The sequence below is a fragment of the Theropithecus gelada genome, chromosome 6 (genome assembly GCF_003255815.1).
Source record: "Theropithecus gelada isolate Dixy chromosome 6, Tgel_1.0, whole genome shotgun sequence".
Lineage (NCBI taxonomy): Eukaryota > Metazoa > Chordata > Mammalia > Primates > Cercopithecidae > Theropithecus > Theropithecus gelada.
Window position 1 is genome coordinate 133,737,814 of NC_037673.1, and position 24,725 is coordinate 133,762,538.

The 24,725-nt window shown below is 44.3% G+C and overlaps 2 protein-coding genes across 4 annotated transcripts in view; one reads left to right on the plus strand and one right to left on the minus strand.

Moving 5' to 3' along the window:
- The window catches only part of SPOCK1 (SPARC (osteonectin), cwcv and kazal like domains proteoglycan 1), a 510,364-nt gene that overhangs the window by 375,981 nt on the left and 109,658 nt on the right, over nucleotides 1-24,725 (minus strand). The gene's annotated exons all lie outside the window — the stretch shown is intronic.
- LOC112626501 (cyclin-dependent kinase 1-like) lies at nucleotides 13,141-21,683 on the plus strand. 2 transcript variants are annotated; one of them, XM_025388604.1, is made up of 2 exons: nucleotides 13,141-14,174; nucleotides 21,673-21,683. In XM_025388604.1, the coding sequence occupies exon 1, from the start codon at nucleotides 13,257-13,259 to the stop codon at nucleotides 14,148-14,150; it is 894 nt and encodes a 297-aa protein (XP_025244389.1). In that variant the 5' UTR covers nucleotides 13,141-13,256; the 3' UTR covers nucleotides 14,151-14,174; nucleotides 21,673-21,683. The 2 variants fall into 2 exon arrangements, with proteins under 2 accessions (XP_025244389.1, XP_025244390.1); XM_025388605.1 differs by lacking the exon at nucleotides 21,673-21,683 and having other exon boundaries at nucleotides 13,144-13,575; nucleotides 13,732-14,396.

Sequence of the window (24,725 nt, forward strand, 5' to 3'; positions counted from 1 at the left end):
TTGGCTAACCCCTAAGACTGTGTTCAAACAGATTAAACAATCAAAACTTTGAAGGGTTTTTCTATGCCTCCTGGACAAAATTTCAAGACTTACATGATCAAATCGAGAATCTAGGTACCCTGAACTCCAATTTAATAGGCACTTTTGGATGGTACTGAAAGTATGAACTCATCACAAAGCCTGCAGTATAGAACAGAGCACAGCTTCTTAAGGCATCATTTCTGGGATGAAGGCTAAAAATTGTCTATCACAGCCAGTTAGCCTCAAAGGGAGTCTAAATAAATTGAGCCCACTGGGGAGTCTGTGAAATAAGACCTATATTAGGAGCAATCTTTTGAGCATCATGTCCATATGAAGTAAGAATTCTCCCTCTAACTGGGGCACAAGACCCTCTTAAGAATAAAACTTTGGATCATTTCACAGTAGTATGACTGTATCTTAGAAAGCAATCTAGGGATTGAACTAGAAATTTGCATGATACTCTCATTTGGTTGTAAGACCTTTCTCTGGCCGTTCATCGCTAGGAAAGCAGTTGCCCACAGGAAGGGGAGCAAGATACAAGGCATTCTCATCATCACCTCCCTCTCTGATTAAACACCAAAATATGTTTGATCCAGAGCATACAAAACCAATTAAGAGAGTTAACACATATAAAGCACTTTGAATCCTGAATCAAAATTAGCTATTATATCAATAAAAATAATAGCTTCCATTTATTGAGTACCTACGACAGGGCAGGCAGTAGGTTAGCACACGTGTTCTCTAATTTAATCCTAACAGCTAACCCTACAGGCTAGTGCTAACCCTCACATTTTACAGACGAAGGTAAAGAAATGCAAATTGTGTTTCTGCCTTGCTTGCAGGCCTTTGCTAATGAAAAGTCATTTTTACTTTTTTTATAAAGCACTGCAGTCCACACTAAGGAGCAAATGCAGTCAGCATTTTTATATGCTTGCCCAAATTGGATAAAGATAAAAAGTCAAGAAGAAATACATAGGCAGGTATATTTCCTGAACTGGGTTTTTTTTCACTCTAGGATGGACATAATATAGCATGGAGCTTTATCTACATCACTTGCACATCTATGTGGTTACCTATCCACTGCTGGGAGGTGGCTGTGGTCCACAGATTTGTCCTGAAGCAACTTCAGAGATCCTCGTGGTGACAAATGTACTATTAAATCTCCACAAGGGAGTCCCTGACCAATTCCATCTCCTGATCACCCAAGTAATAAAGAGGGCCAACTTATATTTCAACCACTAAGAGAAGATTTAAGACCAAGAGCAACTGGTGCCATTAGTCTCTTGTTGCAGATGCACAAGTCTAAGCCCAGGTCAGCTGTCAAACATAAATATGCAACATCCAATATGCAATCAGTTTGCCACAACAGCCACCTCTCCCCGTGTCATTCCTCACAGGAAACATAAAAACAAACGCACAGGTAACAAGGCAAAAGGAAGAAGGCAGGCCTTATGTGCTCAGGACTTGGGAAGAGTGTTGGGTTTGAGTTTTGCCCTTGCTAAAATGTGTCACCTCATATCTTACAAAGGCACACAGTCTTGTCCACATTAATCCAAGAGTCATCTGGACCCACATGGACCTTGAGCATCCCTAAAGTCAGCAGAAGGCAGACAAGATCTGGGATCTCACAACAGTGCTGGTGAACCTTCAAAAGTCAAGAGTACTTCCAAATACTACCCTTCCTAGGATGTGCCCTTAAGTCAATGGAGGTGAATCTCTCTGCAACATCGCCTCCCATATCAGGAATAAGTACATCATTTCCAAATGAGTCTGTGCACTGTGATCTCTGCAGTGCCTCACTTCATTTCTAAAGTGCTTTATTTTAGGAAGATAGTCTTGATAACAATACAGCACAGGGATATTTGGGGTTCCACCACTCACAGTAACTACTAATTTCTTTCCTTCCATCCCATTTAGGCACACATTTCTCAGAAGACTGTCTACCATCCCAAAGAAAGCTGGTAGATCAGGGTTTCTCAAGCTTCCTCCAAAGAGATGACTCAGAAACTGGGACTGGCTTCCTCTGGGAAGCCTTCCCTCAACACTTCAAGTGAACTGATGGGTCCCTTCTGTACGTGTTTCTACATATCCTCAACTTCCCATTAGAGCATTATCATATGATGTCTATTATGGATTGAATGTTTGGGTTCCCCCTAAACTCACATGTTGAAAAAGAACCCTAGCCCCTAATGTGATGATATTTGGAGGTGAAGTGATGATATTTGGAGGTGAAGTGTTTGGGAAGTAATTAGGCTTAGATGAGGTCATGAGGGTGGTGCCCCATGAAGGGATTTGCATCCTTATAAGAGGAAGAGATCCCAGAGCCTCCTCTCTTCTCCACATGAGGACACAGCGAGAAGTCAGCCATCTGCAAGTGAGGAAGAGGGCCTCACCAAGAACTGAATCTGCCAGCACCTTGACCTTGAACCTTCTAGCCTCCAGAACTGTGAGAAATAAGTGTCTTTTGTTTAAGCCATCCAGTCTATGGTATTTTGTTATAGCAGCCTGAGCTATGACAATGTTACAATGATTAATTATCTCTCTATATGCCCTACTAGACTGTGAGCTCTGTAGAGGGAGAGATAAGGTCAACTTTACTCACCACTGTATCAGAGTCACCTCACAGGGTCTGGGATATAAGAGGCACTAAGGAAATACCTGTTGAGTGAGTGGATGCATGGGAAGCACGTGTACACGCATAGGTAAAAATTGTGGTTTTAAAGAATATCGGACACTAGAGGAAATGCTTTATGGCATAAGTAAAAATGCAGGAAATAAAATTATTTAAACAATGTGATTTCAATTATGTAAACATTTACACATGATTAGGAATCTGGAAGGAAATATACTAAAAAATGCTAATAGTGGTTATCTGGGTGGTAAGAGTTGAATTGTTGCCGTTGCCTTCATTTCCCATGTTTCCACAAATTGCATAGATTACATTTATGATTCAAAAATAAGATTACATTTTTAAAAAGGAAATTACTGAGAAAAAACTTGCCTTCACGTTTTACGAGGTTTTCACCTATAAAAACAGGGCAGAGAGACTCGGGGAAGAAGTGAAGACCCTGGGTGAGTTCATGTTCCCAGAGTTTAGGAGCTCCTGTCTCTCCCGATTTCCCAGAAGCATGAGGGATCCTCAAGCACAATGATTTTACAGCGAGCTTCCCCCTTAAGTGTTCCTCTCAGCCCCAGCCATTCAGTAAGGAGAGTTGTTCAGAGATGAAGGTGGAAGAAATGCCACCTTTTGAGGACAGATCCAAAACTATGAGGGATCAAGAGACCAGAAGAAAACGGCCGGGAAAGAATTCCACCCAAATCTTCAGAGCCATCAAGACCAAAACCAAGGGAAGCACAAACATGTTCATCAAGCACTGAGAAGTTCCTCCCAAAACTCAAAAGTACAGAAGAAGGTCATTGCTTTAAAAGTGACTTATTTAAGGGTTAGAAGGGAGGTGGTGAAATTATAGATAATGAGAATATTGCAATAACCACTGCAGCTTATCATTTATTAACGACTTAACACAGACGTCAGCAACCTTTTTTTTTGGAGACAGAGTCTCACTCTGTCACCCAGGCTGGAGTGCAGTGGCGCGATCTCCACTCACTCACTGCAAGCTCCTCCTCCGGGGTTCACACCATTCTCCTGCCTCAGCTTCCTGAGTAGCTGGGACCACAGGCGCCCTCCACCACGCCCGGCTAATTTTTTTTTTTTTTTTTTTAAATAGAGATGGGGTTTCACCGTGTTAGCCAGGATGGTCTCAATCTCCTGACCTTGTGATCCACCCTCCTTGGCCTCCCAAAGTGCTGGGATTACAGGCGTAAGCCACCGCGTCATAAACAGCCTGAGATCCCAGGGCCCTGCACCTGCCCCAGCCCAGCCCTGCTGCTTATTTCCCGCACCCATTCATCTCCTGCTTCTGATTCTAAGTAAACTCTGATCTTATTAACCTCCATCACATGGGAGAGTGAACACCCAGCCTGCCCCTTCACAGGCCTTTCTGACAGAGGCTGCCTTACTGGAGAAGGACAGAGGTTAAATACCGAGATTCGTAAGCAGTTTTCCCTAATACCTAAGCATCATCTGCCCACCTGTGGCTGCTTCATCAACCTCGAAGCTAGAGGCAAGGATGTTGGGGAGCGGGGTGATGTTTCTTGCAGCTGCCATGTGCCAGGCACCATGGGGCTTAACATTCAAATTACAAGTGATTTGTCTGCCAATGGAAGCCTAAGTGACCTGATAGAAGAATCTGCACAAAGCCAAAGAAAAACTGAGTCATTTTCACACAGCCTTTGGATGAGGTAGATAATCACAAGGCTGCAGAACAAAGAGCTTTTTGCATGAGGGTCCCACAGCCCTGGTGATACCTGAATCCAGGAGACAGGAGCACCTACAGTTCTGCTTTGCCTCCATCTATAGTTTCCCCACCTAAGACAAGGGCAATTCACCCATTTCCCTAACAAACAACTACAGGGGGACTGTATAAAAAGGGCAAAATCTGAACCTGCCCCTCCTGAGCCTATACGGTGGGACAGTGCCCAGTACTCAGTGCTTATGACACCACAGCATTAGCTACCATTTTATACCGAGGATAGAGCAGGATTTAAGAGCCAAGACTTGGAATTAGCCAAAGCTGTGTCCTAGCTGAGGTTCTGTCACTTATTACCATGTGGTCTAAAGGCCCCTCATTTGTAACATGGGGCTAATAATAGTGCCTCCCTCAAAGAGGTGCCATTAGGATCAGGTGACTTAGCTGCATGTAAACTGCTCCTTCATGCTCACTGCAGGACACTATCATCTCATTTGCTGTCCCAGATGGAATGTGAGCTCCTCACAGGGAGGACTCATGTCCAAGTGCCCAGCATAGGTGCTGGCACACAGTAGGGCCTCAGGTCATACTTCTGGTGAGGATACCAACCCAAGCTTGTGGGATGCCTCTGCAGAACACCCAGCTTGCCACAGCTGCTCCCCTGCTCGGTCATCCCCTCTCCTCCCAGGCTGCAGTTCTCAGTCCAGGGATCTCCACTAAGACCTTCCTGAAAGCAGTGCTGGGGCCAGTAAACAACGGAGGGGAGCCTCAGCCATTCTGTCCATCCACATGGGAATCTCTGACCAACTTGAATTCAGTTGGTTTCTTCCCAGCTCTCTGGCACATGCCCAGGATGCAAAGGTTCACCCCACAAGGGGCAGTTCTGGCTTTCTCAAGCCTTTCTAATTGAGTCAGGTTTGGGAGGACTTCTAGAGTCGACTCCAGAACTGACAGAAGCAGGTAGCCGCTCTTCCCTAGAAGTAAGTTTCCCTCTTTAAATAAAGGACCCTGAGAAATTGGCCCTCAAAGGAACACCAATCTTGGGCAAACCCTCTTTCTGGAGGGTCTTGGTTAGTCAGCTAAAATTCTCCCTTTTAATAAAACAATTGTGAAGCAATCTGCCTCCTAATCCATTCATAAATCAGACACTCAAGTCTTAGAATAATTTCCCCATAATTCATGTTAATCATTCCACTCTCGTAATATGAATCATCTGTTTAATGGAAAACTTTCACCAAGACGGGCAAGAGCCACTGGATCTTGCTTTAAAAATCTCTCCAGAGCTCAGAAGGTTTTCTATTATTGATAGAAAAGTTGCTATATTTTTAACAGGCACTTTAAATATTACTCATGCAATCAAAGCTGTTTTCCTAACTCAACTTACACAGTTTTCAAACATGTATTATGTTTGACCTTATTAAATATTCTGTAGCACCACTTACACACAACGGCGCACAAAAGTACAGTACCAAAACTTCTGGCAGCACTGGAAAAATGCAAATCCTCATGAATTGCCCAAAAGGATGCAGCAAAAGCTCTGAGCATGGCATGGACTCCCAATCAGTGCCATGGGAGGCAGGGACAGGGGACAGGTTCCCAGAAGAGCTCTTTGCCGTGAAGTTCAGTGAGCAGGAAACAGACAACTCTGGGATTTTTGCACTTTAGTCAAGAATTTCACTGAATCTTCTCCAAGAATACTCCCCCAGTGCTCCAAGAATAAGACAGCACTGTTCAACCTCATCAAGATCCAGGATGTCACATAGGAAACATGACAATTTTGATGTTTTCAAAATAGAAAATTTGGAGCTGTCTTATCAAAATCTATAAACTAGATAATAATACCAGTAAATAGCTACATTTACTGAACACTCAGTGCCAGGCATCACGCTAACCCATGTAAAGATAGAAGATCTTGTTTAATCCCCACAAAAACCCTAGGAAGCAGGTGTTATCTTCATTTTTCAGACAAGAAAAGACAAACTTCCCTGTGACCACCCCACCAAAATGTGACAGAGCAGGCTGGGAGCAGGGGCCGGTTGGACTCCAACATCTGTGCCCTAAATCCTTGCACCAAACTGGCCTAGGAGGTCAAAGCTGGAGTCCTGCCCCACCCCACCCGCTATGGTATAGGACTACACTCAGGTGATGTGAGTTAATGCCATTTAACAATAACCAACTGCTTGTCAGAATAGCTTAGCTGCTTCGAATGGGAAGGTCTTTGAGTCCTGCCAAGACATAAGTGATTAAGTAGGAGTTTAGTCAAAATAGGTGGGGCAAGGGAGTCTCTCACCGGCCTTGTGAAAGTCAGAACCAGAGGGAAAAGCATATGCCTCTAAGAGATGGTGACAGAAAGGGGGATGGATGCCCCAGCTAAGTGTGGACCAGTTGTCAGCAAAACAAGAAAAGTATCAGACCAAGTAACTGAGAAGAATAACAAACAACTGTGGTTGCAATTTTTAAACACAAGGCCTTAGACTGCTCAAATTGCTGAGCCAGAGATGAGAAGGAGACAGAGAGTGCACTGTGACAACTGAGTCAAATGCCGGTGATTCTGTGCTTCCAGTGTTTTCATTTGTTTCGTCAATTCACCTGTTCACATATCTTAAAGTACGTGAAGTATCTGGATTACACTGGCTTCATATAAGCCCTGGATTCAGGGGACTGAGTGCTTACAGTTCTGCTTTGCCTCCATCAACGGCTTTCCTGCCTAAGCTGATGCCCTTCCTTTACTACTCGAAGTGAAACGCTGACAATCACCAGGTGGCAACAACTGGTACAAAATGCATGACTGACAAGAGGAGCCCTGGCCCAGACTCCCCATAAGTCTTTAACATCCCTGAACAGTCACACCCACCCCTGCAGTCAACCTGTCTCAAAAAGCAGCAGCACTGTTGAGCACGGTGCACAGAAGAATATGAAGTTCAGGTTTACAGAAACCAAGTCACTGAGTATTTCTAGAACAGCTCCAGGGGATCAAGGCCCCAGATAAGGCACCTGGGGGACCCTTTTCTGTAAGAAGTTTACAACTTAATGAAAAAAATATAAATAACTCAATTTGAGACATGCCTCAGGAACATTAAATTCGAAAACAGGCATGCAGTGAATAGAACAAAAGTGCCAACACACGTGATCTATATTCCCCACGGCTATCCCATGTTGAGCTCCTTCTAGCTCCCTGTTTTTCTTTGCCCGCAGTCTTTCATGCTGACCCATATAAACCACACATCCCAACAAAGCAGCTCAGGCTAAACAGTCTGGAAATCCCCCGATGCCTCTTCTCTTTCATGTTGGAACCAACACCATTTAGGCACCAACTACCTGCCAATAACTGGGCCAAGTTCTTGGGATGCTAACATAAAGTGCACATCCCTGCCCCCAAAGTCAGAGGAGCTACTGCTTTGGATGCAGGAAAAGGGCTGTAGCCAAGGCGAGGGCAAAGGGGGCTCAGGTCCACCTCTAGTTAGGAAACTACAGTGGAAATACCAGCCCACGTGCTCTCCACACCAGGCTTCCTCATCCCACTTATACTATCCAACCACCCCCAAAAGGCAGTTTCACTATCACATGACCCTCTCTTCAAAGCAGTTTCCATTAGATTAACCCTGATCCTAGAAGATATACTCACTAGCCCAAATTAATCCAACCACACTCCCCCTCAAACATGTGTACTTAACAGTCACAAAGATTGTGGTCAGCTAATTGTGGCTTTTGAACCAGATGATGTTGAGCCAGGGCTGGAAGAGTTGTTTCCAGGCATGAACATATGAACAAACAGCCAGGGAAATCCGGTTTACTTAGTGAAGCAGAATAACCCAAGTGGGCAAAAGACATGGGGAGGAGGGTTACAAGTTAAGGTACAATGACAACTGGACCATGCCACAAAGAAAAGGAGCACAGGGTCCTGAGAGGGAATAATGGGCACCTGTGACCTGTTTTGGGGGTCTGGAAAGGTTTCCACAAGCAAGTGAGACCTGGAGGCAGAGTGGGATCTAACTAGGCAGCCATGGGAGAGGCTGATTCAGGCAGGGAGGAGGGCACAGGCAAAGGCCCTGTGCAGCCCTAAATACAGCCAGCTAGGCTAGAGGGGTACACACGCAGCATTGCACACACAGCTTCAGGGCATCTTCAGATTGCTAGAAACCCATCCTGGACCCAAGTTTAGGACCCCTGTCATCATGCGGCCCTTCCTCCCAGGAAGTGTCTTGGGCTGGCTTTTGTCTGGGGCTGCTGGCCCTGTGCCTCCCTCTCCCTTCCCCACAGCCCTGTCCCCACCGCTTCCACATCTCCCATGTGTCTCTTTCACGACTGCATACAGGACTATGTGTTCCAGAGGAACATGTGGTCTGCTCGCTTATTAATCTTGCTGTATCTTATTAAAATGGCCTCATGCCCGCCTGGTATTATTCTGCACAGAGCAGCGGGGTTCATGCAGCAAGCTGCAGCTAGGCGAGCTGTATTTCATTTCTTTTGTGTTGAAGGAATGACCTAGATGCTGCTCTGCACAACAGACTCATACTTGCAGGCTTTAACTCATTCTTTCCCATCCAGCCTGGTGCTCAGATGGAAGCAGAGGTTTGGACTCCCACCAGGGTGGTGTCAGTTGAGCCAACAAGTAGGCTGAGTTAGACCTATGTGGGAAAGAACAGTTTGAGACCCTTCAGAGCTGCTCCTGAAGACAAAGGCAATGCTCCCTGACAGGTGGGCAGGTGTTTGGACAGCAGAGGAAACTTCTCTGGGAATTCTTATTCATGCAAACTCATATATAAGACATGAGTGAAAGGAAAAGGTGAGTGACTTTGTGGCTTCCTCCATCTATCTACCTCTTCCCTTGGTTGGTTTCTGTCCCAGGCTGTCATATTCATTCATTCACTGTGCTGTTGTCTATTCAATGTCTACTCTACACATGGCTTTGCAAGGGACCCAAAAATAATGACAGGGCTAAGAGATCCTCCTGAGGAGAACATATATAAGCAAAACCCCAACAGGCAATATCCATACAGGGGTGGAGAAGTGCCAGAGAGACCGGCTGTTGCCCCTAGATTGACCTGGGTGTGCCACTTACTCATTGGGAACTTATGTAAGCTTCCCAAAGTCATGAACTGGAACTAGGACCACTGTCTTAGCTCAGGTTTCCGTAACAAAATACATCAGAGTGGGTGGTCTAAACAACAGGAATTTACTTCTCACAGTTCTGGAGGCTGCAAATCTGAGATCAAGGTGCTGGCCAATTAAGTTCCCTGGTGAGGGCACTCTTCCTGGCTTGCAGATGGCTGCCTCCTTGCTGTACCCTCATATGACTGAGAGAAAGAGGAAGCAAGGTCTCTGATGTCTCTGCTTATAAGGACACTAATCCCATCATGAAGTCCACACCCCCATGACCTAATCTAAACCTAAACATCTCCCAAAGGCCCCATCTCCAAATATCATCACACTGGGGGTGACAGCTTCAATAAAGGAACTTCGGAGGGACACAATTCTATCCATAGCAACCGCCAACCCCACAGGATGAGTGCAGTGATTTACTGGGATCCCACAGGTACACCTCCTTATAAGAATAAGCCCAGCTGGCCCGCTTATTCTGGTAGCCAGTGATGCAAGGATGGTGCCTAGGGTGAATGGTAGGTAGAATTCATCTCCTAGGACCTAGCCTGCCTCTCAGCACACTCAGGACCAACCGATTCTGCACCCCTCTCACCCACTGCCTACCTCTGCCAGCCAGAGCATAACTGAGAATTGAACTTTTTCCCTCCACGGGTATAAAAGGAAACTGAAAACAGAGATGTGATTAAATGCTGAGCTGGTCATCATGCCACAATCAGACAGTCACACGCCGACCAAGTCCACTGATTTTCCACCTCTTAATCACGTCCCTGCCAGATTTAAAATGCAATGAACATCAATGAGAACAAATGCTAATAAGGCTTTAACAGGCATTGGATGTCAAGAGGTGAGGAATAAACCTTGCATATTTTGACTGAAAGGGGGTCAAAGAGGAAATAACTGGGATACTAAATAGAATTCTTCTATTCAAGAGAAAGGCTCCCTGAAAGGCAGCTGCTCCAATGAGTGACACTCGCTCATTAAAGAATGCATCATTCAATGTCCCGCGGCAACAGAAACACCCAACCCAGTGACATGTATCTTTCCTGGAATTTAGCTAACATGGTAAAGTCACCAGTGAATTTACATCAGGCCTAAGTGAAAAAGAAACTCCTTTTCTGACACATGCAGTCATTAGAGTTTTAGCTGTACTGAGATTGCTCCAAGAAAACTGTGTCTTTGGAAATGTTATATCACATACCTCCTTTAAGCAGCGTTGGCAAAGTTAATGCATTTGTCAAGCATCTCTGCCTCTCCAGGGTCTTGGGAAAGCCTCTCAGGTGGATGGGCCTCAGGTCCATGAATGCATCCTATAAAATCTGCCTGGCTGACACAAAGGAACAGCCTGAGACCAGGGCTGTGCTGTTCTCACTGCTGGTCACAGTACCTGGCCACACCTGCCCATGGCCACCATGTACTCCACTCTGGTTCCAGAACCCAGTTCAACCCTGGCCTGAGGACTCAGCCATTTTCTGGGCTTATGCCTTCAGGCTTATGCCCTCTCCAGTGTCTCAGACATTCTGAAATACCCAGTGTGCTGCATAAGGTTTCCTGATTAAAAGACTTGCTTTTTGAGTTCCAAGGAGGCAGAATGAATAGTGCCACAACTTGAGAATCAGACCGACCTAGATTCAAGTCCCAGCTCCCTCACGTCCTGGCTGCAAGATGTTACTTATGCTAAGTTCTGCTTCTCTCCACTTAAACTGGTGGGGCCAGCGCTTGCCTTGGAGGGCTACTGTGAGCATTAAATAAAGAAATACATGGCAAGCACTTAGCGTAGTGCTAGGCATATGGTAAGCCCTTTCCAAAGGTTAGCTATTTATAACTGGCTTCATGAAAACCTGATTTTTCACTCCATTGCAAGAGTCAAAGTAGCTTGGTAAATAAATAAGCCTCTGGGGATTCTACAAAGCATTTTGCAGTGAGCAGCCATCCCTTTAGGTAACAGGATTTACCATGAACTGTATACACAGCCTTCCATTACCAATATAAAAGAGGAGCCAAGGGGATAAGGATTACTTATAACACCAGAGAGCCCCAAATCATAAACAACCTCTTAAGAGGTTGATAAGTTTACCTCAAACCACAATCCAGATGTCTCCACATCCAAACTTTCTCCTCTTAGCTTAGGTTTCCACCCTGGATGATAAGATGATGACGATAATGTCAACAATGATTGTCTAAGGCTTTGTAAATACTTACTATATGCCAAGTACCAAATTAAACACCATTCATCTATTCACCCATTTAACCCTCACAGCAACCCATGAAGAAGGAAGGGGCTGTTACTATCCTCAGGTGAGATCAGCACTATCTAATAGAAGTATAACGTCAACCACAATGTGAACCACATATATAATTTGAATTTCTGGCAGTCACACTACAAAGCAAAAACAGGGAACATTAATTCTAATATTTTATTTAACCCAAAGTATTTTTTCAACATGCCATCCATATTTTAAAATATTAATGATCTTTCATCCTAAGGCATTGAAATCTTGGTGTTTTACACTCCCAGCGCATCCCACTGTGGGCTAGCCCAGTTTCAGCTGCTGAGTAGCCACACAAGCCTGGTGGTTACTGTACTGGACTGTGTAGGTCTCAAGAATGATAAAACAACAGGAAGAATCTTTGTCAGTTCCTCCCGTGGACCCAGACAGTCCGTGTCCGCAGCCAAGCTCCTAACTACTGTGCTCTTCAGTGTCTCATTTGCTGAATCCACTGAACCCCACATTCTGCCAACCAATACCCTCCCTGAGCAATAGAAGCTTGATCTTTCCTTATAAGGATTGGATGCAAACCCCTTCCTGCATGCTGAGGGAAAGTATAAGGAGACACCTACACTGTAACTTTTAAAGAAAATATCTTGGCAAGGCACCATCACTAAAACTTGCTAAAAACGACCCCAGGGTAAGAAACGGCTAAGAGGAGACAAGCACTTTTTCAACCCAACTGACGTCAGAGGGTAATTCTAAAACTGTCACACACAAAAAAGGGTCCAACACTGTGTCAGAAATTCCAAGAAAGGGTAAAGAGCGTGTTACAGAGATTAGATACAATTTGGTAAGAATTCCAAAGTAAAATACCAGAAAATGACAACGCTAAGCACAGAATATGGAATAGAAGAGGAGATAATACATACTTAAGTGGGAATGGGTACACACACACACTTAAATGGAGATAAAGAAAGGATAAGCACCAAGCAAAAAAAGGCCTGGAGGTGAGCAGCCACTCTCTGCCTGCATCTCATAAATCTTCAGTTCTTCTGCCTGCATCTCATTAATCTTCAGTTCTTCCTCCAAGGATGTAGAAATGATGGCGGAGAGGAACTCTTTGCAGCTACAGTTTGTGGTATGATGACATTGCTATGGTTTGAATATGTCCGCCCTCATGAATGGATTAATGCCAATTCTAAAAAGGCTTGAGGCTGTGAGTTCCCTCTCTTGTTCTCTCTGTGTATGCTCTCTTGCCCTTCCACCTTTCACCATGTGATGATGCAGCAGGACGGACCTTACCACATTTAGACCCCCGGATCTTGGACTTCCCAATCTTCAGAACTTTGAGCCATAGAAGCTTCTATTCATTGTAAATTACCCAGTCTCAAGTATTCTGTCATAGCAGCACAAAACACACTAAGACAGGCCTAATGGTAATTACCTGCTGCCAACTGTACTGTGAGTAAAAGTGCATTTAAAAATCAAATGGCGGCACTTGGCTTCAAAGCTGGCTCTTGGAAGTTGAGCGGAGAGCGACGTGGTTGTGGTAGCTGCCGCTGTGGCCACCGCGGGATAATAAGCCAGGATCTGCTATACCCATTGACTAACTATGGAAGATTATACCAAAATAGAGAAAACTGGAGAAGGTACCTATGGAGTTGTGTATAAGGGTAGACACAAAACTACAGGTCAAGTGGTAGCCATGAAAAAAATCAGACTAGAAAGTGAAGAGGAAGGGGTTCCTAGTACTGCAATTCGGGAAATTTCTCTATTAAAAGAACTTCGTCATCCAAATATAGTCAGTCTTCAGGATATGCTTATGCAGGATTCCAGGTTATATCTCATCTTCGAGTTTCTTTCCATAGATCTGAAGAAATACTTGGATTCTATCCCTCCTGGTCAGTACATGGATTCTTCACTCGTTAAGAGTTATTTATACCAAATCCTACAGGGGATTGTGTTTTGTCACTCTAGAAGAGTTCTTCACAGAGACTTAAAACCTCAAAATCTCTTGACTGATGACAAAGGAACAATTAAACTGGCTGATTTGGGCCTTGCCAGAGCTTTCGGAATACCTATTAGAGTATATACACATGAGGTAGTAACACTCTGGTACAGATCTCCAGAAGTATTGCTGGGGTCAGCTCGTTACTCAACTCCAGTTGACATTTGGAGGATACGCACCATATTTGCTGAACTAGCAACTAAAAAACCACTTTTCCATGGGGATTCAGAAATTGATCAACTCTTCAGGATTTTCAGAGCTTTGGGCACTCCCAACAATGAAGTGTGGCCAAAAGTGGAATCTTTACAGGACTATAAGAATACATTTCCCAAATGGAAACCAGGAAGCCTAGCATCCCACGTCAAAAACTTGGATGAAAATGGCTTGGATTTGCTCTCGAAAATGTTAATCTATGATCCAGCCAAACGAATTTCTGGCAAAATGGCACTGAATCATCCATATTTTAATGACGTGGACAATCAGATTAAGAAGATGTAGCTTTCTGACAAAAAGTTTCCACATGTTATAACAAGATAGTTGTGTTTTTATTGTTAACTCTTGTCTATTTTTGTCTTATATATATTTCTTTGTTATCAAAATTAAGCTGTACTTCTTCTAATTTCAAAAGTATAACTTAAAAATGTAAATATTCTATATGAATTTAAATATAATTCTGTATATGTGTGTAGGTCTCACTGTAACAACTATTTGTTACTATAATAAAACTATAATATTGATGTCAGGGAAAAAAAAATCAAATGGCTTGAAAAGTCTCCCTAAGATTAACATGATCAACAGGCAGTTTCCTACTGGGAATACCTAGAGTTTAAAAAGAAAGGGGATGAAAATCCCCAAGTATGAACGGTCATTGACCTAAGCACAGGACTGATCTAAGACCTCTGTCAGACAATGGTGGATTTCATCTCCTGCCCCATCAATTCCCCTGCAGTATCCCTGTAGAAGGATCCAGGACAGGAATATCTGCCCAGTGCCTGCAGAATCCTGATGAAGGGCCCATCGCCAAGTCCTCTGCCCTGTCAGACTGTCTGGGGGCAGCAAAGACCTGGACCCATGCAGGTGAGGGTCCTGAACGACCCCACCTGGATGTCAGGTGGCACGTCCCATGTGTACTCTGCAGCATGCTGGTCTCATTATCACAGGTACATACAAACACTGAGCTCAAGGTAAAATCCCTCTCTCTCATCCCATCCTTTCAGGAGGGGTCTCCCCTCCAACTCTTGTACAGGAGGACAGTTACCAGCAGGAGCTCAGAATCAAACAGATCTGGCTCGGCCTCTTACTAGCAGTGTGATGTTGGGTGAGTCATTTAACTGGTCTGAGCCCCTAAATTCTTCTTCTTTAATAGAAAGAATTATTCATTCATTTTTACACATATTTATTGAGCCCACACTGTTTTAGCTTCTGGGGATACAACAGTTAAGAAAAGAAAAAAAAATCTCTCCCTCATGGAATTTAATTCTAGTTAAAATGGGGAGGTGCCCGGTGGGCAGATCAACACATGTAACTATACCTATCTCATAGGGCTGTCAGGAAGATTAAATAACACATCTAATGGAGATTGCATGCACTAAATAATTGTCATCTATTGTTATTACAAACAGTAATAATAGTAATATCTAATCCTTCCAGCAACACATGGGCCTGGGCCTGACTCCAAAAGACCAATTTGGCTGGAAACCAGGGTAGAATAAAAGCCTAAAAGGGACTCCATTCTTCACATCCTAACCTCTTTCTGGATTCACACCACAAGGACATCCTGTCACAAAGATGAAGCCCCAGGCAGTCTTTATTTAGCAGACTCAATAGTCCCACCAAGCCCAGGTACATAGTGAAAAATGGGTCTGAGAAGTAGGGCTCTGGGGGGTCCAGTTCCACTCATCAGGAGAGTGCCAGCCTTCTGCCAGTCTCATGATGAGCGATGCACCTGCTGCCCACGGGTTCCTGCCCTAGCAGGGAGGAGGGCCTCAGAGGCATTCCAACACACTGTGGCATGTCACATCTTCACGGACTGGAGGGACAGTGAAGGCTGTGATTCTGCTACTGCCATGAATCCATGGCTTTCTGATGGTGCCCCAGGGAGTGCTGGGACTCTGCAGAAAATGACACTGACTACAGTGATGACAGCAGCACTCACCTCACCATTTATGACACCCTTGATGAGTGGAACACAGCATGCAGTGCTTTCCTTGCACTGCTTTCCTTAATGTTTTCTTTGAGGATTATTAAAAGAAAAGAAAAAAAAACTCCATCTCACAGATAAGGAAAGTGAGGTTAAGTAATTTGTTCAAGAATGTACAGCAAAGAGAAACTAGGCAGGCAGCCCAACTCCAGAAGCCAGGTCTGAACCAACAAGCTAAACTGCTTCACCTAAGGGCCATCGTATGGGAATAAGAAAAAGCAGAGAGGCTAGGGGCTCCAAGCCAGTTGCAGCAGTTCACATTTTATCTGTTTTCTATGAATGGACTCTACATGACATTTCCTTTGGAAAAAAAGAAAGATCCACTGCTAATTTTTTTAAATCATTGGAATAAATGATGGCCAACATCAAAAGATGGTTTTCGATAAGCCAAGCTTTAAAAAATGTCAAGAAGTAAAATGTCCAATCAACAGTAGAACAGATAAATTGTGGTAATAAATTCACAAAAAGGAATAAAACACAGCAATGACAAACAACTACTTCTAGACACAACAGCATGGTAATCTCATAGACATAATGAATGAAAGAAGGCAGATACAGAAGAATATATTCTGGATGAATTCATTTTATATCAAATTCAAAAACAGGCAAAATGAACAGTTGGTGATAAGTTAGAACTGTCATTACCCTTGGGAAGGGAGCACTGTCTGGGAAGGGCACTAGAGGGCCTTTGGAAGTGCTGGAAGTGCTTTATATCTTCATCTGGATAAGGTGATAAGGTTACAAAGGAGTATTTAGAGGTAAACATTTACTGAGATGTACACTTAAGATCTGTGTACTTTTTCTGTACATGTATTATACCTCGATAGAAATGTAAAATAAAAACTCAAAAATATCTCAGTAAATTATGTAATCCAGGATTCCACTGTTAGGTAAGAATGAGGCCAGACATTTAAGAAAGAGAGCAATTGTGTCTCCTCATTATAAAAAACTAAAAATAAGAATTTTTTAAATTCCAAAACAGAAATTCAGCATCGACAATAGAACACTTGAGCAATGGAACCAGCTAACAGGAGCTTTGTGCTCCAAGTCTGCACAGGCTACGCATGACCTCCAGCTACCCCCACTGCACCCTGCTGGGGAGATCCACAGCTTGATTCTCAGAAGACGTGTGTGCAGAGAACAAAGTCCATGCCTGCCACTTCAAAGGGGCTTAGAAGAACGTTCCCTTCCTGTGTGCCTAGGAGCGTCAGGCCTTTTAAAAAGGCACCATGAGAAACTCAAAACCACTGAACGTGATAAAACTGTTGCTGGCTATCTCAACAACCAAGTACATGAAGTAAAATGGGCATACATGACAAAAGGAAGCCAACAGCCCACCAGGCTTTCACCACACAGTAGACAACTGCAGGCACACTTGCCTCGAATTATTTCCAGGTCTGGGGACAGGTGGGGCCTAGAATAAAAGCCCAGGGACCCACCTAGCTACACTCCCAGAAAGCAACCCAGAGCCCTGAGTATTTCTGGTTCCAAGAAGAGAGCAGCACAAGCACCTCTCACCACCTACCACCTTCTTCCTGCAGATGGCACCAGCTACCCCGCCCTCTTGTGCAACCCTGCCTATTAAAAGGGAAGCCAGCCTGCCAAGAATCACAGGCTGAGTGTGGTGTCAATGTAAGTGGTTTTGATGCAAGAGGCAAAGGAGTAATGAGAGTCACTTGGTTTGATCACAATTACACTCTGATTTGAAATGCAGTTCAGCAATTACGAGGTCCTCAGCCATAGAGCTCCCCTGGGATGGGGGCAGAGGGGGGCCTTTTAAAAGGAGAATTATATCCACCATACAAACAGAGGTTTCACTTTTTAGCTCCTTGTAGAAGACTTTTTTTCATGAAAAACCCCTTCTGGAGCTGAGGGAAAAGAATAAGCCTTATAGGAAAAGTAACTCCTGGACTTATTTTCAGGCCCTTGGTTTTTTCTCTTTGTGTCAGTTTCTTCTTTAAATACTGCAATATACTGACTCTGCAAAAGCTGTCTCCAACCTTTCTGGTACACCTCTATACAGATACATAGAAAAAAAGATTAAGTCAACAACAAAATATTAACAGCTGTTAAGTATGACTGGAAGAACCATGGGTGACTTGTGCCTTCTTTTTATGTACCAATACATTAAAATGGTACATTAAGAATTTTACTGGTATCTTCTGTTCATCTGTTTTTGCTGCAATATGGCACTTTGCTTCCTAACTCATGAAGGAAAGGCCAGCTTTGAACTCCCTAAGGTCTGGACTCTCCTTGCTCCACAAAAGAGTAAACATTATTATTTGTGGGTTTCCAAAAGTGAGGGAGGAAACGACGGGCAGTGGATAAGTCCTCCTCCAATGTTTTGTCTTCAGTTTGTTGGCCCAATAAGGCAAATTAATTGTACCAGCATTTCCAAATAGGAGAGATGAAGGTATGTGCTTCAAGCACTGTATCAGGAAATGGCCCCACACAGGTTACTGGGCAAGGCAGGAATGAATGAGCTTATGGGGCCTCCCTTAGGGAGAGCCTGACGCCTCTGCAACACAGGACTCTGATAGGGTAGAAATTTAATGTGGAGAAGGACAGGGAGGTACCACTGAGACAGGAGCACTCAGTGCTAGGGCCTGCAGAGCCTCCTGGTCATCCCCTCTTCCTCCTGAGTCTTATAAATTCCTCCTCTCAAGGGAAGAAGCCTTGAGGAACGCCTGATACTGGGCTTCTTGTCTATCTTAGCAAGCTATGCTTAAAGTTGATTTAACTTTAGAAAAATATTTTAACGTGTGATGTCTTACTCTCCAAGTATCAAGGAACAATTTGTTCCTGTTATTTTTTTTTTTCATCTACAAGGAACATGTACTACTTGTGGAATAATAAATTAAGTTTTTGGAAGAAGGCAAGACATAAGCAATACAAAAAACTGACAGATAAATTGTGGGAGGGGGCCACTTCTTATACTCCTGCATGACCACCAGGTGTAGGAGGATTCCAGATTCTCTTACAATGTGTTCAGAAGAAACCCCTTGACATTCTCTACAATGGACGGGTTCCAAGATCAACAAATTAATCAAATCAGTCCTGAATGGAATTTCTTGTCCTAAAGAGAAATCAGACAGGGTCTAAAAGAAATCAGGCAAGCCTAAATGCAAAGCAGGAGACAGAGCTGGCAGAAATACAATACAATCACTTCTTCCTTTTTTTTTTTTTTTTTTTTTGAGACAGAGTTTGCTCTTGTTGCCCAGGCTGGAGTGCAATGGTACAATCTTGGCTCACCGCAATCTCCGCCTACCGGGTTCAAGTGATTCTCCTGCCTCAGTCTCCTGAGTAGCTGGGATTACAGGCATGTACCACCACGTCCGGCTACTTTTGTATTTTTAGTAGAAAGGGGGTTTCTCCATGTTGGTCAGGCTGATCTCGAACTCCCAACCTCAGGTGATCCACTTGCCTCGGCCTCCCAAAGTGCTGGGATTACAGGCGTGAGCCACCGCGCCTGGCCTTCCCTTCCATTTCTTAGCTTTGTTCTGCATGAGAATTGCTATGTCAGGGAGACTCAGATGCTTGAGTTCTCACAGTTTTACAGCTAGAAGAAGAATGGAGAGAACAGGTCTAGTAGGAGGGAAGAAAGAAGTGGCATTGGGGATACAGGTAGGACAGGCATAGTGACTTCAGCTCCGTACACTGTGGACAGGCCAGTTGATGTTGAAAAACCACCTTGAAGGTTGAGTTAAATGGTGGTAACTTGTCTCACGCATGGATGGCTGCAGTCTCTGAGCTAGATACCCTAACGAACCCAAAGGCCCTTCATGGGAACGAGGTTGGAAACCCCACCTGAGCCAGAGGGGAGCCTGAGATGATGCAAAGAGCTACACACTGACGGTTTTCTTTTTGAGTAAATAAGCTGGACAAAGTTCCATGGTCATAGGTCAGCATGCTTGGTACCAGGCAAACATGCCTGGCCTAAAGAAGCCAGACCAGGGCTTGGTGCCTGAGGCAAAGGCTGTTTTATATAGACCAGCTAGCAACAGGATACTTGCAGCAACTCAGTTTCCTTGTGGGGAGTTTGAAGTGGGGCTTGAAGAATGTGTCAGTAGCTAGAGAGAGAGAAGAAAGCAGCAGCAGAGGGGTAGAAAGGTACCAGAAAGGCAAACTGCTAGCCTTGGAGATAGCCATGGAGCCAGACCCAGGAAATCACTGCTGTACCCTGGGCCACTTCCCAGGGCTCCACGGGGTTGGCTGTTTGAAAGGCTTGCCTTTCATACAACTAAGACTATATCTTGAGCCTCTTCATCTCCCCTGGGAGCCCTGCAGTGCAACTCAAGCCACCCTCTTCTCCAAGAGCCTAAGAGAGACCTAAACACTCTCCCATCACCATCTAACCTCAAAGGCATGTCTACAGGGATGGGGGGATGCTATAAACTACTGTGGGCCAAGGAGCACTTGCCACCCTATCCCCACCCCACAATCCCCCAAACATCTCCCGCCTTGGCCCTGCATGGAACTGATAATGTCAGGATCATGTTTTGAAGCCACCAGAATGAAAACTTATTCTAGCTTTCCATCACAGCAAAGACAGAATAACCATTTGAAGAGTTTCATCATAATGATTCTATTTTAATCTCCTTCAAACATGAGAGATCAAACATATACAGATTTATCTTTACTGAAAAGAAAAAAAAAATCCTGGGTAATATGCGAATGCATTTCTGAGCCATCCTGTGGCTTTAACAAAAAAGGAAGGTTTAATGTTCAAAAAGATACTGCTCAAGTAACAAGGTCTCTTAATACCCCCCCGCCACCGCACCACTCCTAAACACCCTGCAAATGCTCCTAAGCAACATTCATTGCTGACCAGAGGGATTTGGGAGCTACTTAAAAATCACACAAGACAAGCCAATGATTTTAAACTTTACTCATGTCTTTGGCTTAACAGCCATAAATCATACATGAAATCAGCATGTGACTTGAATGTGAGATTTTGCTCTGATGAGCCAAGACATGCTTGGCGGTGCCACCACACCAGTCACCAGCCAGGGCTTGATATGACAATAGAAGCTGTAAGGTGAATGGGGCTTAAAGCTATCTTCTCTTTCCAAAGTCCAAATAAACTCATCTTTCAAGTCATGCAGACCTTAGGGGTGGATCAATTCATGAGCCCCAGTGGTGACAGCACTAAAACCAATTCCCCTACACAGACTGAATCATCAAACTAAACATTGCCACTTTAACACTTAGTGGGTAAGAATTAGAATGTCAGGAAAGAGCTTTCCAAGCATTCATCATTCTCCTTTTTTCCCTCTAAGATATTCATATAGCAACTCCCTGAGACCCACACCCAATAAACGCCAGACTGACAGCTTGGTGGAGCAAACGCTGTGTGTGTGAATCACGCTCCATCTATGGTGTAATATATCTGCCTACCACCAAAAGGACTCACTAAGGGCACAGGCAGGAGTAGAGATAGTGGGGGCTGGGGGAAAGGTGATGTGACAGGTTAGACAACATCCAAAGTTAAAAATGAATGTAACACAACAGAAAACTCATTAATGTAATTGCTTTATTGGTGTAGTCACCACAATAGCTTCTAAGTACATTTTCCTGTGCAATAGAAAGGAGACAGGAGGTAATAAAATGATCTGTGTGTATCCAATGTATGAGTGTGAGCTTCTGAAAAAGTCTCTTGCTTAGGAAGAGGAATGCTGAATCAGTCCATTTTCACACTGCTATGAAGAATTACCTGAGATTGGGTGATTTATAAAGAAAAGAGGTTTAATTGACTCACAGTTCCATGGGCTTAAAAGGAAGCATGACTAGGAAGCATTAGGAAACTTACAATCATGGCAGAAGGTGAAGGGAAACCATCTTCACATGGTGGCAGGAGAGAGAGCGAGGAGGGAGGTGCCAAACACTTTTAAACCACCAGATCTCATGAGAATTTACTCACTATTGTGAGAATGGCAGGAAGGAAACCCGTCCCTACAATCCAATCACCTCCCACCTGGCCCCTCCTCCAATTCAACATGAGATTTGGGCAGAGACAAAAATCTAAACCATATTATTCCACCCCTGGCCCCTTCCAAATCTCATGTCCTTTCTTGAGCCTCTTCAGCTCCCCTGGGAGCCCTGCAATACAACCCAAGCCACATTGTAAAATACAATTATCCCTTCTAAACAGTCCCCCAGTCTTAACTCATTTCAGCATTAACTCAAAGTCCAAAGTATCATCACCCACTAAGAGCCTGTAAAATCACATACAAGTTATGTACTTCCAAGACATAACAGGAGTACAGGCATTGGGTAAATGCTGCCATTCCAAATGGGGGAAATTGGCCAAAACAAAGGGGCTGCAAGCCCCATTCAAGTCCAAAACTGAGCAGGGCAGTAATTACATCTTAAAGCTCCAAAATAATGTCCTTTGACTCCATGTCTCACATCCAGGCCACACTGATGCAAGGGGTGGGTTCCCAAGGCCTTGGGCAGCTCTGCAGGGTACAGTCCCCACAGCTGCTTCCACAGGCTGGCATTGAGTGCCTGTGACTTTTCTAGGAGCACAGTGCAAGCTGTTCATGAATCTACCATCCTGGGGTCTGGTAGATGGTAGCCCTCTATTCATAGCTCCATTAGGCAGTGCCCCAGTGGGGATTCTGTGTGGGGGCTTCAATCCTATGTTTCCCCTCTGTACTGCCCTAGTAGAGGTTCTCCACGAGGGCTCCACCCCTGCAGCAGACTTCTGCCTAAACATCCACGCAAGTCCATACATCCTCTGAAATCTAGACAGAGCTTCTCAAACATCAACTCTTGTCTTCTGCATACCCACGGGCTCAACACCACATGGAAGCCACCAATGCTTAGGGATTGTACCCTCTGGAGCAATGGTCTGAGCTGTACCTTGGCCCTTTTAGCCATGGCCAGAGCTGGAATAGCTGGGATGCAGGGCGTCATGTCCTAAGGCTGCACAGAACAGCTGGGCCCTGGGCCTGGCCCACAAAATCATTTTTTCCTCCTAGGCCTCTGGGCCTGTAATGGGAGGGGCTGCCACAAAGGTATCTGAAATGCCTTTGAGGCATTTTCTCCATTGTCTTGGCTATTAACATTCAGCTCCTCTTTACTTATGCGAATTTCTGCAGCAGACTTGAATTTCTCCACAGAAAATGGATTTTTCTTTTCTACCACATGACTGGGCTGCAAATTTTCCAAACTTTTATGCTCTGCTTCCCTTTTAAATATTAGTTCCAGTTTCAGATAATCTATTTGTTCACACATACGAGCATATACATTTAGAAACAACCAGGTCACATCTTGAATGTTTTGCTGCTTAGAAATTTCCTCCCCCAGATATTCTAAATCATCATCTCTCTTAAGTTCCACAGATCTCTAGGGTAGGGGCAAAATGCCACCAGACTCTTTGCTAAAGCATAGCAAGAGTGACCTTTGCTCTAGTTCCCAGCAGGTTCCTCATCTCCATTTGAGACCACCTCAGCCTGGACATCACTGTCCATATCACTATTTGCGTTTTGGGCAAAGCCATTCAACAAGTCTCTAGGAAGTTCCAAACTTTCCCACATCTTCCTTTCTTCTTCTGAGCCCTCCAAACTCTTCCAACCTCTGCCTGTTACCCAGTTAAAAAGTCGCTTCCACATTTTCAGGTATCTCTATAGCAGTGCTGATACCAATTTTATATATTAGTCCATTTTCACACTGATATAAAGAACTATCTGACACTAGGTAATTTATGAAGAAAAGAGGTCTAATTGACTCCCTGTTCTATAGGCTTAACAGGAAGCATGACTGGGAGGCCTCAGGAAACTCACAATCACGGCAGAAGGTGAAGGGGAAACAAGGACCTTCTTCACATGGTAGCAGGAGAGAGAGTAAAGGGGGAAGTACCACACACTTTTAAACTATCAGATATTATGAGAAGTCACTCACTATCATGAAAACAGCATGGGGGAAATCCACCCCCATAAGCCAATCACCTCCAACCAAGCTCCTCCTCCAATTTGACATGAGATTTTGGAGCAGACACAAATCCAAACCATATCACATGCCCAGGAGGAGAGAATGCATAACATTACCCAGTGGGAGAAAGGAGCTTAAACATATTCACCTTAAAATGAAAGCATGTGATTTGACAAGTTCTCAGAAATTTGATTAGTTGCTGGGCCAGAACTGGTTAAAATGATGAAATAAGTAAAAAATGGCCTCTGTTTTTCCAGTCCCTTTCCACAATCTCCACATAGAAGAGCCAGCACCAAGCAGCCCCCTGAGGGCCCTGTCTGGTCTGCATCTCGTGCCTCAGAAGCAGTAGGTAAGGGCGTGGCCTTTGGAGTTAGAAAGACTCCAGGTTCAAATCCCATCACTGCCATTTACTGTGAGTCCTTAGATTAGTCACTTAAGAGTTAAGCCTTCAAACCCTTTTTCCTACCTATAAAATTGAGACAGGAAAATTTATCTCAAAGAGCTGCTGTGATACTTAAGTTTAAGAAAATCAGGAAAAAAAAAAAAAATCTTAGCATACTGCCTGGCACTTGGCAGGACTCAACAAATGGCAGCTCCATTTGCCCTTCCCCTCCCCACATCCTGACCCACCCAGCCCTTGGTATCTACTGCTGGCCTGATGAGTTGGTCTTTCCAACCACACTAGCAGTTAACTGACTGGCTGAGTTTCAACTATGTCTGTTCCCCATGAAGAAGGGATGGACACAGATTTGCAGGAAGCCTTTAGAAGCTAATAATGATCCTTACCCCCAAGAATGCAGCCAGCCTATGTGAAAGGCTGGACTTGCAAGGTGACCTACTCAGGGTAACTTCCTCCTTCCCTCTAACTAGTTAAGATGGAGCTGCAGTGAGATAAACCAAGGCAGTCTAAGAATGAAGAGGGCAGTGGCACAGGCTTT